This window comes from Schistocerca gregaria, chromosome 2 (genome assembly GCF_023897955.1).
Source record: "Schistocerca gregaria isolate iqSchGreg1 chromosome 2, iqSchGreg1.2, whole genome shotgun sequence".
NCBI classification, from domain to species: domain Eukaryota; kingdom Metazoa; phylum Arthropoda; class Insecta; order Orthoptera; family Acrididae; genus Schistocerca; species Schistocerca gregaria.
Window position 1 is genome coordinate 354,411,872 of NC_064921.1, and position 16,545 is coordinate 354,428,416.

General features: G+C 34.4%; 1 protein-coding gene across 6 annotated transcripts in view; it reads right to left on the reverse strand.

The window, feature by feature from the left end:
* LOC126337046 (regulating synaptic membrane exocytosis protein 2) overlaps nucleotides 1–16,545 on the reverse strand; it is a 1,181,006-nt gene that overhangs the window by 320,156 nt on the left and 844,305 nt on the right. For 4 of the 6 annotated variants that reach the window (XR_007565038.1, XR_007565035.1, XR_007565037.1 and 1 more), the window contains one exon: nucleotides 11,165–11,315. The exons of the other annotated variants lie outside the window; for them this stretch is intronic. Coding sequence is in view for 1 of the 4 variants with exons in the window: in XM_050001370.1 (XP_049857327.1) it covers nucleotides 11,165–11,315 (151 nt within the window). In the remaining 3 variants the exon portion in view is untranslated. The remainder of the gene's footprint in view (nucleotides 1–11,164; nucleotides 11,316–16,545) is intronic. 6 annotated transcript variants of the gene reach the window in all.

Sequence of the window (16,545 nt, forward strand, 5' to 3'; positions counted from 1 at the left end):
CTTAGAGATACTCCGCTTTACAAAAAGATTTATATGTAGTGTGCAACATCAGTGACTCTATCATCTGGACTACAATTTCAAAATTATTAGAAATTTTATGACACCAAATATGTATAAAGGATAATCAACATTCAGAAAATATTATGATATAGAATATCATGAATATATATGAATAACTGGAGGGAAGCCAATGTATGAAGCTACTTCATGCCCTTTACAAACTGAACATAAAGGCATATGAAAAAAACCATGTAATATACAAGGAAATCATTCATTTAATGTTCTTAGTTATGCTAAAGAAATCAGTATCGAAGAAGAAAAGGCCCTAACTTTTATGTAAACTATTTTTTACTTTCACAGTTACAGTTCAACATAACCCGTGTGTTCTCCATGAACATATAAAAACTACCCTGCAATATTCAGCTTCTCTGGTGCATCACTAGCCTCACCAACAGGAAAACTTGTAAATTCTCCATCCGTATTCCATGTGTGGCCAGTCTAACAATCACCTCGCACTTGATCAGGGCAGCATAAATCCTGCATATATTGTCCTTGTTCTGGAACCATAGCACTTATCACCTTCTTGGCACATATACTATGTACAATTTATTTAATTTTTGTAACTTAGTAGGGGCCAATATTCTTCGACCTTGACTTTAATTTTGATCCAATTTGAGTTCATTTTATCACCACAAGATCACCTACTTTGTACATGAAGGCTTTCCACTGACAAATGGTTTAAGTTGCTGTTGTTTCAGTCTTACACCTTACTTATTTGTAATTTAGCATTTACATCAATTCATGGTGTCTTTCTTCAAATTAATTAATAATTTCCTTTTCCTACAATTTTGTGATGTGAAGATGTGTGTGTCTTAACTCCTGTCAACAGTTCAAATGGTGTTTTCCCAATATTTCTGGGGTATGTTGAATTCATGGCATCATTTAGTATAACTATCAATACTAAACTTAGCAAAGATGATAGCCAAATTACAACTGAGCCTCTAAATCTGTCAACTGGCACTAAGGAGTTATGCCATTATTCAAATGTGTTCAACTACTTCTGTCCTGCATTACTGCTTGAATTCTTGAGTAGTAAAGCAATTGCCTTTTGCTTAATTGCTTGCACTTGATTACTACAATCAGTTTTCAGTAATTCCGTGTTACCAGTTGCTTCATCTTATTTTACAGTCTCTACAAGAAACAGGTACATAAACTTGGTAAATGCATCAGTAAGATATAGAATGCGGTCGTATATTTATGTAAGTCAATTGAAGAGGTCCAGTATCTCCCATGTGATAAATATATAATGGCACACTCTCTTTCAGTAAGGGATGAAAAAAATGTTCCTTCTTTACTGATTTCTTATTCTCAATTACGTATGTTATGTAATTGTAAATCACTCTTTTCACCTTGTTGGTAAGATCTAGTATATAATAATCTATTTTAATCACTCTTCAGTTCATTTAATAGCATAATGTCCATTCCCATGTACAAACATGGTGGTTTCTGCTTGCATAGTGTGTGAAACGACTGCAGTTTCTCTTCTGTCACCAAACTTGAAAAGAATTCCATTCTTTAATAATAAGTTTTCATAAGGTTGTTCTTTGAGGATGTTCTTGAGGACTACCTTCTCTTGACCTTTCCCAGTTCTAGCTGTGGAACCATCTGCAAAACCAAACAGCAACTTAAAGCAGCTACTTGTTTCATCCTAGAACCAGATCAGTCTTCAATGATGTAGGAATACTATTCTAAAACCAAATTCCTTCTATCTATTCTTCATGACAAGTGCCTCTTAACCATGGTCTTTAAGAATGCAGCACAGTGCAATACAATTTTAAAATATATTCCTGGCAAAAATTAGGTTGGTGCATTAATTCATAGTGTTTTCATTTTGCCTGTTGGTATTCCAGTTGCTTTGGGTTTATTTTTCGACTGTCATTTTTTAAATTTGTAGTTGACTGTTGCTATTTGAGTTTACATATTGTTATTTTGTCATTTGGAGATAGTGAGTGGAGCTGTGGATGCTAGAAAAAGGTGTGGGAAATGGAGAAATCAGAACATTTCTCATATATTCTTCTGTATGAGTTCAGTAGAGGGGTGACAGCATCAGAGGCAGCCAGAAACATTTGCATCATGTATGGGGATTATGTCACTGGACAGAGCACTTCAAGGAAATGATTTTCTTGTTTCAGAAAGGATTGTCTTGACTGTAGTGACTCTCTATGTTCGGGAAGATCTTCGGGGCTTGATGAAGATCATTTAAATGCATTAATTCACAATAATTTATGTCACTGTACTCAGAACCCACAGATGTGATGAACTGTGATCATTCCACCATTGTGCAACATTTGCATGCAATGGGCAAGGTTCAAAAAATGCTTTTATGGATACTGCATGCTCCAAGCCAATATCACAAACATTAGCATGTAGGCACAAGTACATTTCTGCTTGCTCAGCATCAATTGGCTTGTGAAAAACATCAATCATTCGTATCCTGTATCATTATGGGTCACAAGAAATGGTGTCTTTATCCTAACAAAAGGAGAAAAGGATTGGCTGAGCCAAAACAAAAGCATCAACTCCGCATACAAAGAACTACACACATCCGCAAAAGATAATGTTAGGCATCTTGTGGAACAGTGATGATGTGGCATACTATAAATTGCTTCCTTGAGGTGTAACCATCATTGCTGAGATTTACTGTCAACAATTGAGACATCTTGCAGATGCAGTTGAAGAACAGAAACACTGACAAAAAATGCTATATAGGAAATGGATTGGGAAGTCATTCTGCATCAGCCTTACTCAAATGATCTTGCACCCTCAAATTTTCACCTTTCCCGCTCTCTATGAATAAAAATGCACTCTGTACATAGCTTGACAAGTTCTTCACCTCAAAACAATGTCATTTCTACATTTGCAGAATCAAAAAGTTACCCTACCAATGGCAGTGAAGGAGAATATATTATGGTTGACTAAAGTCTCTGTTATGTGTATCCATTGTGTTTATTAATCTTATGGAATGCTTTAACAATCATGAAGCCTCCAAGCCCATAACTAACATATTTTTCCATTTGAGGTGTCATGTTTTTAGTTATGTATGAGACTGAATGTTACTTGCCATAGTCTGGAAATTTTTGTGGTCTTGCAGCTCCAAAGCCTTCTTTGCCTGCATTTGTGTAGTTCCATTTCATATTTCTGGTTGTAGATTTTTAAAATTGGATCTGATGAAAAGATATCTTTGAGTGTCTTGAATGTTCACCTCTTCTTCAAACTTATATTTCTTATTATTTATCAATAAATCACTCAGAAGTTTGATTATTGTAGAGAAATTTGAGATGTAACTTCCTTAAATACCCTGTTGGTCCTAGGACATTTCATAATCATGTAACAGATTTTTATTCTAGAAAGTTTTCCACAGCTTTCTTCTCCTCAGAAGTTAGTTAGATTTGTAAACATCTTACAATGTATGGAAGGACTCAAATTTTATAACATTAATAAATATTTGTTTTGACTTCCACATCATAAATCTCAACAGTGTCTGTACAATAACCTTTTGAAGAGACAGAATTTTTCACAAATTCTAACAAAGTTACATCTGTATAATGCAATCTTGGAGAATCCAGTCTCATAAACATTTTACTGTAACCTACTGACTGCCACAGTCAACTAGCACCCTCATCTATCAGTTACTTTTTTAGACATTTTTAAATTTACAGCTGGTAATTCATTTCTTAAGAATGTTTGCATTAACTGTAACCTTTTTATCACTCATTTCCTTCACACATTCAGATGAAATGTGGCCCAACTCATTGCAGTTTAATTATTTCTTTTGCTTACTTTTGTGGTGGCAGCCACATGGCCTGTGACCATTGGTACCACCTGTCTGGATCCTAAGCTGTGCTAATGGTGTTTCTGTACCTTGAATCTTTAGCATCTTTCTTACTAGATTTCCAACATTTCCATTGCTTTAACTTTTGATATTTCCTTTCACCCACCCATGAACCACGGACCTTGCCAACAAACAAGTGGTTCCAGAAGAGGGGCAGCAGCCTTTTTAGTAGTTGCACGGGCAACAGTCTGGATGATAGACTGATCTGGCCTAGTAATGCTAACCAAAACGGCCTTGCTGTGCTGGTACTACGAATGGCTGAAAACAAGGTGAAACTACAGCTGTAATTTTTCCCAAGGGCATGCAGCTTTACTGTATGGTTAAATGATGATGGCATCCTCTTGGGTAAAATATTCTGGAGGTAAAATAGTCCCCCATTCGGACCTCCGGGCAGGGACTACTCAGGAGGACGTTGTTATCAGGAGAAAGAAAAGTGGCGTTCTACAGATCGGAGCGTGAAATGTCAGAACCCTTAATTGAGCAGGTAGGTTAGAAAATTTAAAAAGGGAAATGGATAGGTTAAAGTTAGATATAGTGGGAATTAGTGAAGTTCGGTGGCAGGAGGAACAAGACTTCTGGTCAGTTGACTACAGGGTTATAAATACAAAATTAAATAGTGGTAATGCAGGAGTAGGTTTAACAATGAATAGGAAAATAGGAATGCGGGTAAGCTACTTCAAACAAGATAGTGCACGCATTATTGTGAGCAAGATAGATACGAAGCCCACACCTACTACAGTAGTACAAGTTTATATGCCAACTAGCTCTGCAGATGACGAAGAAATTGAAGAAATGAATGACCAAATAAAAGAAATTATTTGGATAGTGAAGGGAGATGAAAATTTAATAGTCATGGGTGACTGGAATTCAGTAGTAAAAAAAAGGGAGAGAAGGAAACATAGTAGGTGAATATGGATTGGGGGGGAAGAAATGAAAGAGGAACCCGACTGGTAGAGTTTCGTACAGAGCATAACTTAATCACAGCTAACACTTGGTTCAAGAATCATGAAAGAAGGTTGTATACATGGAAGAACCCTGGAGATACTAGAAGGTATCAGATAGATTATATAATGGTAAGACAGAGAGATTCAGGAACAAGATTTTAAATTGTAAGACATTTCCAGGGGCAGATGTGGACTCTGACCATAATCTGTTGATTATGAACTGTAGATTAAAACTGAAGAAACTGCAAAAAGGTGGGAATTTGAGGAGATGGGACCTGGATAAATTGAAAGAATCTGAGGTTGTAGAGAGCTTTAGGAAGAGCATTAGGGAATAATTGACAAGAATGGGGGAAAGAAATACAGTAGAAGAAGAATGGGTAGCTTTGAGAGACGAAATAGTGAAGGTAGCAGAGGATCAAGTAGGTAAAAAGATGGTGGCTAGTAGAGAGAGATACTGAATTTAATTGTTTTATCCTTCAAGAGCTATTGTTTTGTAGTGTCATAAATTCAGACAAAAAGATCTCTCTTTAATATTTAAGTTGGACTGGTTGCCCAGCAACAGTTTTTACTGAATAAAGCATGTTTTGTGATTAATGAAACAGAAAATATGGTTCCAGAATGAGATTTTCACTCTGCAGCGGAGTGTGCGCTGATATGAAACTTCCTGGCAGATTAAAACTGTGTGCCCGACTGAGACTCGAACTCGGGACCTTTGCCATTCGCGGGCAAGTGCTCTACCAACTGGGCTACCGAAGCACGACTCACGTCCGGTACTCACAGCTTTACTTCTGCCAGTATCTGTCTCCTACCTTCCAAACTTTACAGAAGCTCTTCTGCGAACCTTGCAGAACTAGCACTCCTGAAAGAAAGGATACTGCGGAGACATGGCTTAGCCACAGCCTGGGGGATGTTTCTAGAATGAGATTTTCACTCTGCAGCGGAGTGTGCGCTGATATGAAACTTCCTGGCAGATTAAAACTGTGAATTTCTATGTTAAAAATGTCAGGAGGAATAACTCAATTTATTATACAGTACAGTGAGTACTTAAGATCCAGGAGGAACCTGTCACATTTTATATATTGCCACAAGTACATAGTATTCCTGCCATCTCTTGTATAAGTCTCATTTCATTTATATTTCACTTCTGCCAAAACAGCATAGTCTTCCTGCAATCTTATGTGCAAGTCTACATAGAATGACCAATTGATTTACATGTATTAACCCTTATTCATTAGAGTAACTAGTTATGACTTACATCAGGGTGACTTTTCAAAATGTGAAGAGTCAACTGTGATCATAAATTAAGTTGAAGCAGATAGGCTGCATCAAGCTATGGTGTTGTTTCATTCATAACTCAATTTTCAACGATTTAAATCAAGTTCAAAGTCTGATGTCTGGTTCAAAATGCATTACGTCCAGCATCAAATGAGGTTCAAATCACAACTGGTTCATTTTTTCCTGATTATAAAACAAGTAGGACCTATAGTCCACTAAAATCTGTAACATCAATACAAGAAACATTTAGAAAATTCTTTCCATTATATACTCCTTATCATTGTGGCAAAAAAACATAGTCATATACAACAGATTTGTTGGCTATCATTGTGCTTTTGTGTGAGCTTGCAGTTCATGTGAATTATGACAGACATGGAAAAAAGTGTACATGTAGGGGACTGCTATTCTGGATCTAGGAAGTGGCAGAAAGGCATAGTGAAAAGAAAGGTGGAGCAGATGGAAAAGTATGTGATTTTAAAAGAAAATTCCCATATGAACTTCACTTCTCAGTGTATTTTCTTTCTTGGTATTAAACTCTCCAGTTGCTATATTTAAAGTATTTATTTGTTGTTTAGAGCATGTTTTGTCATGCTTTATTCCATTTCTTAAGTAACATAAAAGCATATGCTTCAGCACTTTAAAATCATTTAAGCCGTAAGACGTCACCATTTGATTATAAATTCATGGTTAAAAGTAAACTGGTCAAAGGTCAAATGAAGTAGCTTCAGCCTTTATAGATGCTCTATGTAAGCATAGGAAGAACACACTAAAAATAGATGATTATTTTCTGAAGGCTGCCAGGGGCAGAAAAGAAATTCCTATGTAGATCATCCTCTGCACTGGTGACTTATAAAGAACCTCCAGAAACAAAGGTAAAAAGTATGCCTAATACTTCCAGTGCATGGTCATTCATACTTGCCTATGGATTGCCTTTTTGGTACAGTGGAGAAAAGTCTTCAGAAACAGCCTGGAATATTAACTCCTCAACAGTACCAGAATATTTATCAGAAAATGAGGGATGTTTGGATGCTAGAAACAGACTGGAATGTTTTAAGCTTTATGGATCTCTTCATTACCTGAAGAAGCCATTGGAGATAACAGATATGAAATGAAAAATAGTGAAAAAGAAACTGAAGGGGAAAAGAACATACACCACTTTTAAAAAAGAAACTTCTTATGGCTTGGATGATGCATCTAAAAGTTATATGACAGTGCTAAAAAGTGGTGTAGAAAAAGATCATGAACTTGACCAAAATGTTGTCAACTTGACATACCCCATTCAATCAGAAAAAGCCATCCTTCTAAATCAGCACTTTAGTGACAACTGGAATGCCGACAAAAGCCAGCATTTTATGTTCAACTTCTTGAGAGAGATGATCTGACGGATCAGATTAGGAAGGGCAAGAACAGGATGAAAAGTGAGTGTGTGTGTGTGTGTGTGTGTGTGTGTGTGTGTGTGTGAGAGAGAGAGAGAGAGAGAGAGAGAGAGAGAGAGAGAGTGAGAGAGAGAGAGAGAGAGAGAGGGGGGGGGGGGGGGTGAGAGTGAGAGAGAGGACCTTGACATCAAACACTTTGAAGAGGATTAAAAGGCTTTTGTTTTTGAAAAAAATTGTATAATTAATATAACAAGTTTAATTATAATTTTGGTTGTAATCTTTAAATATTGTTTAAAAATGTACTGCATAATTGTAAATTTGGATAAGTGCTCTCAGAATAAATGAATATTTCTCATTCAAACAATATGTTACCATTAAACCAAAATCATTAATTTTTATGGTATTGTTTATTTTGCAGTTGGATGTACATTCTTTTTCTTTACATGATTTATTTTTGCTCACAATAAAAGTTATGGAATAGATTCTTGAGTTTTGTTATGTAAATTTTGTCCAAAACATGAAATATCCCTGTGGTTGGTGCAAAATGAAACAACTCCACAGATTCTAAAAATATGAGTAACTGCTACGTCTTTAAACAAAGAGTGAGATATTTCTTATTTATCTCATTTTATTATATACAGGACCATTTATAGCTTCTCATATTCAAATTATCTGTTAATATAAAACTTTACTTGATGTTAGTATTTGGTCTCCAATAAAGTTTCTAATTGTGGACTTAATGCATTTTGGAATGTTTTCATCATATAGATGGTGAATAACATCACAGTGACTCCCAGAACAATCAATTTAATGGCTCGGTGTACTTTAGAGATTTTCTCAGTAAATATTTAAAATTTTCCTTCAGACATTTCTTGCTTATGGAACACCTAGACTACCTCATTGTACTGAAATGGATTATGATGCAGGTGCCAATAGGAAATATGGATTTTCATGTGTATGTGTGTGTGTGTGTGCACGCGGGCACGCGCGCGCGCGCCTTTGTGTGTGTGTGTGTGTGTGTGTGTGTGTGTGAGAGAGAGAGAGAGAGAGAGAGAGAGAGAGCGAAGGATGAGGGGGGGAGGGGGGGGGGGGAGGTAGGAAAACAGAGAAGTGTGTTTATGTAACGCTAGGTAGTTGGAGTAGTCTTGAGCAGAATATTACCACTAGAAAGAAAGGAGTTATAATCAATTCATAACTTTTTCCTGATTTGCATAAACTAATGAAGCTTACCTTCACGTAGCCTCGGATATATCTACAGCACCATATCATCAAAAGACAACTGATTTTCTACCACTTTTCTAATAAGTAGCAGCATCACATGCTGTAGTGTACTGTGCCTAACACTGATGATAACACAAAAACTTTGTCATAAACATAATAATTTCCTCTAGCTATTAAATGTAACTATCATATTTTTGTACCCACCACTATGTATATACCGTAAATGCACACAAGCACTAATCTAGAGATGCTACAAAAATTTCAAAGAAAGCAGCATGGATGAAAGCCAACAGTTTTCCCTCACAGTGTTCTTCCTTTCAAAGTGCAGAAGCAGCTAAGCGTATCTCAGATGCACATTTTTCTTTCAAGTACTGTATTTTCTTGGGCTACTAAATGATAAAGATGAAGCTACAGAAAAAGTACACATGACATAGCCATCCCATTTCATGCAATGTGCAACTGGTTACTTCTGGCAAATATTGAATAATTGTATTTAGCACACTTGTATTACCATGGCAAGAAACATTTACTATCAGAGAGCAGAATCAAAAAGTAACATCACCAAAGATGAACCACTAAACATTCAAAAATTAATTGACATAGATAATTTTCTTAAATTTTACTTCAAACATAACAATTAGAAGAACACTATCAAAATGTTGAACATTTCTACAAAATAAACGTAGTAGTATTAAAAATGCTAATGAAGAGAAGCAGAAATAAAATCATCATTCCGACATCAATAAAATCCGTATTTTCTTAATAAAACTCATGATGCAACTTTACTACATAATTGTCCTGTCTATCACCTTCCACTAGATAGGGAAGTAAAAATTCTTTTTTGTTCTTCTTTCTTTTCGATTCCGAAAAACCACCGATAAAAGTCTCAACTGCACATAACGACAAATTCTCTTGAGCATCACACTGACAAATAATGAACGTTCCTCTGCTGATTTGTGTTTTGACATGATCTAGTAATTTTAGTTTCAATGCTGGGAACCAATCCCTAGTTTGTGTTAGTGCACTGTTCCTCGTAATCACTTAAGCTTTTTTCCAGGTGCTGTCTAACAACTTCTTCTCTCCCAAAAGAAAAGTAGGAGGAGGTAGGATATCAGGGAAAGGGACACATTAAGATAACTGTAACAACTAATAACAGTGCAACTGACTTGTTCCAAAACTTGCAGTAGTCACCAAATTGACAAGAAAATGATACCTTTTGAAAAAAACTGTAGATAAAAAGTCATATCTGAATATTTATTTTAGATGACTTTTCAGTTTCATGTATCAAACACTTTCAAAAAGTATTAGTCCTTGTAAACCCTTAAAAATAAGTTTGGAATGGATTGGAAAATAAATTTTTCTTTTGTACTATGTAAGATAAGGATATGTCAGGTACTTTCTGAATGTTAGTACAATACCAGTTTTATACTCAGACACTGCAGGTAAGTCTGTTGCACACAAAATATTGTTTAAATAAGAAACTCTAAATTGGTTCTGTGAAGAAAGTAGCATAAAATGAGGTAGGTGCTGAGTCAGGATAAATGGAATGTATTAATTTTTGAGTAATACAGTTTTAAACAACACTGAATGAAAAATTTACCAAGTAAGTTGCTGCAAGATTTTGGTTGCAGAGTAATGCCGTCACGAACAATGAAATGTCATTTTGCTGGTTTTAAATGTTTTAGTAGCTCTAATATTGTTCATATTGTAATAAAGAAGAATTGTGCCTACTTCAACTAAGAAATATTATTACTGGTATCTAACAATTTAAGAAAGGACCCTGATCATTTCCTACCACGTTTAAAATACATGAGGTAAAATCTTTATTCATTACTATATGCTTCCTTTCGTCCAATTTTAGTAGTCACATCAAACAATAACTACAGTGATGGTAGTTAAAAATAAAAAAATAAGGTTCAAGAACTAACCCAGGATTTTTATTTTCCTGCAGCGGTACACGCAAACCATAATGTAGAATGTTAGGCAAGCGATTTGAATTTCAGTTTTCCGAAAGCATGAAAACAAACACACCATAATTAACTAAAGGGGTATGAATCTTCATCAAGAGCCTCTACTGAATTTTGATATATTTATACTGTACACAGAAATCACAAAACACTGTAGAAATATACTGAAGAAAAGGGAAACTGTATTGAAAATGGGATGTAGATGTAACTCACACACTGAATCACTGCATAGATTGTGTAAAATCTGCATCTTATCTGCATTAAAGCAAAAATTTTGCTTTTCGAATTGCAATCCTTAATATCTTTGTAAATATTATTCTTGAAGAGCCTTGCATTTGAACATGCACTGTGTATAAAAATAGATCTTTCAAACAATATATCTAATAGTTAAAAAATATTAGCCTTAGGCAACTTTTTACATTCAAGCATTGTTTAAAATTCTGTATTACTCTTTGACACAGGATTCTGCTTATGATTCATAACCCGAACCTGTCTCCATCTTGTGAGCCCTCCCCGTCGCTTGAGGCACTCGAACCCTGTTTGACCAGGTGCCGCACATCATCAGGTAAAACTTCCTCGCTTCTATGGACGGTAAATGAAGTTTTGCCTTTTCGCCCGAAACCTAACCTACGTTTCCGACCTGCATAAGTATTTTTGGAGGTAAGAAATACATATGAGCAAAGTAATGATGAAAAACAACAGTTATCATTCTAAGAGAGAAAGATACATTGATTCCATACAAATATTAAAAGCAGTTGTCCTCAGTTAGGATTCTATTTTGAACTGATTGTTGAAAAGCTTTTTTAAATGTTTTTCTTCTTAAATATAATTACCTGTACATACCCATTAGTATTTCAAATTTTGAACATTTGTTATGACTAATAGAGATATGGGATATATTTGTAGACAGGTAAATCACTGTAGTAACATTACAATATTGAATAGCTTATTGAAGAAGAACCAACTTCTCATTTCATTCAAGATGTAGTTTGCATCTTTTTGATAAATGGACAATTAAGGAAATGTGCTGAGTTAAGTTAATCATACAGCAACCATTTTTTAAACAAACAGAAGTTGCAGTAGGAAAGCACTATCTTTCAATGTACAAAGCAGTGAACACTTTGAATGACATATTTCATGTCTATAATGTTTAAGATGGTAAGGTGTGAAAGAAGTCTTGATGGAGCAGATCATTACAGGCATATTAATACTGAGTAGGATTAATTATGATAATATTCTTTCATATTTGTTAAAAATTAGGAAAGCTTAAAGGCCTGTACAACATTCAGTGTTAAACAGAATCCCAAGTGTTTGTCCTATCATGAAGAAGTTGAAAACATAGATGATCACAATCAATTAAATGTGACAGCGAAATGTGGAGGCACTCGATGTATATGTGCCTAACACATTTTTATGAACTAATGAACTCAATTAGATTTCTAAGTATTGCAGTACTACCAAATATCTCTAAGGATAGTGATTCAATATAAGCTTTTTAAATCTTTCTCTACTCAGATTTTTACATGATCAGGCATCACCATTACCAGATCACCTCTCTTAAAGTATGCTGAGGACAACAGCTTTTCAAGACTCATATCTGACTTATTAGCAAAATGACAAAAATTACATGTACATACTAACATTAAAAACAACTGAATGAAAATCATACTGTTTATGCAAATATTAGATGAGAATATTTTTCTAATCTACATCTTTGTGATTTTCTATCAAATAAAAAGTTTGAGGCCAAGAGTAAGTTTCAGAAGCATACATGTGAAAGTGTGAATATAAAGAAAAGTTTTTGCAATGTGTGGTTTGAGAGGTAAGTCAGACCTTTCTTCAAGGGAAGATCATCAGCTGACCTCGGTCCATGGGAAGCCACCACGTCACGTGGATCGGCTATTTTTTGAAAGGGAGAAAGTTGCACATTACATTCTTAATGTACTGAATAGAGTAATGTGAAAGTATCTGGAAATACACTTAATCATGGCCTTTTGAATTGATTTTGAGTTGAATAATGACTTAAAAGAGACTCTGTCTTGCAACATACACAAAGAGCTCATTTTACCAACCTTTCAAGATAAGCAGTAATGCCGATGTCATGCCAGACATAGTGTGTACCCTGACTCAAATGAGTATCTTGTAAGTTTTGAGAATGTACCTTCAAATAATCTGTTTTGTAATGTGAGTTAAATCAGAGTACACAATGGAGAAATTTTGCAATTGTCTGTCTCTCTGTATGTAAGAATATTTTGGAAGAATGAAATAGGAGGGAATTATGAAACAGGAGACAGTAAACTCATCACATACCCTTATATATTTATAAAATAATTTTCCTTTCAAGAAGATTACGTCAATCAACAGTAGAAAAATGTCCATGACTAAAAATTAGGGAATTTAAAATATATGCAAAACAACAACAACTAGCTAAATAACAATACAGATGGAAATAAATTGTTTTGAAAGAGCTGGCAGATATAACTTTGGTGTAGTACTTTACTCAGTTTCACACCGCTTTGGGTCTGTGGCTGTTGTAATGTAGAGAACCTAATTAAAAAGTTTCACCACACCCACATTCAAACAAATCAAACATTTTAGTTACAATTTCTATCAGTTCAGTACAATGTCTTCCTGCTGTGATGAGATGAATTACTTGAAAGCTGGCCTGATAATATTTTGGGTTTCAGGTCATTTCACCTAAAACTGATCGGACATTTTTTGAAAGGCACATAGGGGCTTAGTATGATTGCTTCTTTCATAGCACCAGGATTCTTCATCAAAATTATCTATAGTTGTTCTTCAATTACTTGAACATACCATGAGCAGACGAAATGCAAGTTCCTTTCTAGCCAGTTCTGAGGCACAGTCTATGAAATTATCACTTTTATGTGTCACAATCATATTACCAACAACAAACAAGTTACATAAATGAGAACTAATGTACATAGCTTTAGCAAATCTCAAAAATTGCAGTTTGCAAATTTTCCATCATACTAGGGACTACACATCTAATAGTTTTCACTCAAGTATGGAGAGCACCTCAAACATTAATAATTAAAATGCATATTAAAAGTGGTGTGAAATAAATCTAGTAGTGTAGATTCAACCATAGGAGACACCATCCAGTCACTCATAGAAATACAGCAGAAATGAATGTGAAAAGTACTCTTGTTTCCTAAACAGGAAAGAAATTTGTACATTAATGTTGAAACAAAGAGCAACATAAATGTCATAAATTATAATAGCACTTGTCTATATTTTTATGTCTGCAGTAACAGTAAGTGATATATATATATATATATATATATATATATATATATATATATATATATATATATGTTATAAATAAATTTTAACACTACAAAATATATGAGCATGCAGAACATTAGTGGTAAGCTATGTAACTTTTGATGAACGCTGTATCATTCAGGTTTCAGCTCTGTTTGCTGTCTCTGTGTAGATTTTATCTGAAAGGTGCAAGAGTAATTTTCTTTATTATAAACCTCCAACAGAAAAATGCTGTTCCACCTTAAAAGTGTAACTTTTGTTCCCTAAACAATTTCCTTCTATGGCTGACACAAATTTAAAGACATGAAAAACTTCTGTTAGTATAGTTATGCATGATAAAATTTTAACATCTTAAATAATGTTATAAAGCTTCAGTTACTAAATGGTATATAACAATTATATCAGTAGAAAAAAGGTAAACTTTGAACTTCCATTTTCCATAACCAGAACACCTTATTCCAATATAAAGTAAAAATGGTGAAAACGGTACTATGAAAAGCAGTATAAAACCACACAAGTAAAGTTAATTAAATAACTAAGGAGTTCTGTTTCAGAGGAACAGCAGTTAGGATTGAAGTGAAACAATATTATTTGAACAAGGGAAATTCAAATTCATCAGAAGTTAATGGAATGGTATGTTACAGTAGGAGGCCACAGGAGAACTAATTTGGAAGGATGAAAGATGTAGGCTTAAACCAGTCAGGAGAGACAGAAAAGAGCAGAAGAAAGAAATAATTTTTTTAAAGGAAAGAACATAAAAGGAAAAAGATAACATGGGAAAGAAATGTGTCAATGACTAATTGAAATGTATGCATAAAATGTGTGCCCTAGGACACCAAAGGTTGGAACTGGGGATTTCATGTGTGGATTCATGTGATTTTGATAAATTTTCACTGAAAGTGTCAATGGTGCTGAGATTGCCTACATTCAGAACATTTCAAAAGTAATCCCTCTAAGTAATGCCGAAAACACTGCGCATCCAATGGAACATAATGAGCTTATCTATCTCTTTCAACATGGAATCAATGGGAGATTAAACTGTAATCTTCCTTCCTTCCTTCAAACTTCTATTTTTATTCATTTGCCTTATTCATTACTGGTCATTGTAACTTTCCAGAATGGGCAACTCTGTCATAATGAAGTCAGAAATACATATATAATAATGATAATATTTAAATTGTTTCTGAATTTTATTATGTCAGAGACATTATAGCTAGAATTAAATGATCATCTAAGGTACATATCTGACTTGCAACAAGTATTTTGTTCAGATATTTGTATTTGTGTCCACATGTGGATGTGTACATTTCTCTTCAGACCTTGTATAGTTTTATCAACCATTGCATTATGGCATTACATTTATTTTTCATATTTCATATGCTCTGTATCAGAATTGCCTTGGCATCCAGATCACTATAAGCCAATATCAACAGTAACTTTCTACATTATAAGCCATGAAATAAACACTATGGTTAAAATTCATAGCAACACAACTGTTCGAGGATGGTGTACAAAATAAAATGAAAGATCCTATCATAACAATTCCTATACTAAGCAATTAAAAAATAATCCTTTTATTTAATGCAATAACTTGTGATATATTTGTACAATAATAAAATGCCTTCCATTAAGTTGAAGCAGTACACAAAGCCCTAGATAGTAACAGACTTTCTAAAACATTACCAACAATAGCAACAATGATGATGATGATAACAATGATGATGGGGGCAGTAAAGGTAACCCATTCACAGTGCAAAAGTGATTGTGAACAGGTGAACTCAGTGTAGTCAACACTTTGGTTATATGGTGAGTGATTACAACAAATGTGTATTTTCCTTGAGATTTAAAACTCCATGAGTTTTAAAACAAAAACAAAAAAAGGATTATTTCTTAGTATGGTATAGTCTGATTTGGTCAACAAATAGTGAAACATAGACTTGTTGTTCACTGACTGTAATTTTGAGTAGATACAAGCAATGAACCATGACATTTTCTTATTTCATTTACGAGAAGGTCTCTTGGGGTAGAGTTATCTGTAAGTCATCTGAAAAAAAAAAGGATGGAAATAACCCTGGCATAGTTCAAGAAACCGTCTCTGCATTCGCTAAAAGTCCTCTACAAAAATCACAGACAAATAAATTAGAATGGCTAGCGCTGAAGATGGTCACAGAATGTTATCACAAAAAAATCTTGTAAAGTGAAAGATACAAATACAATGTACTCCATGCAATAATGGTTCATGATTCCAACAAGTCAGGATATTTCTTACAGTGACAAGTGAGACATGCAATTTCTGGATGCTTCACATTAATTACCTAACATTTACTGTCTGATGTACAGGGGAATAGAGGTATTCAAATTAAAAATCAACAGTTTATTCTTTTCCGATATGATCAAAATACTGTCAAATTAATATTACTGTAGTGTTAAACAATGGAAACTCCATGGTGGATAACAACAATCAGAAAGAACAGATTGCTACTCATCGCACAGAGGAGGTATTGAGTTGCAGAAAGGCACCATGGAAAATAATGCTAGAGATACTAGTCAATCAGATAAATTCTTCATCAAATAGGAAAAAA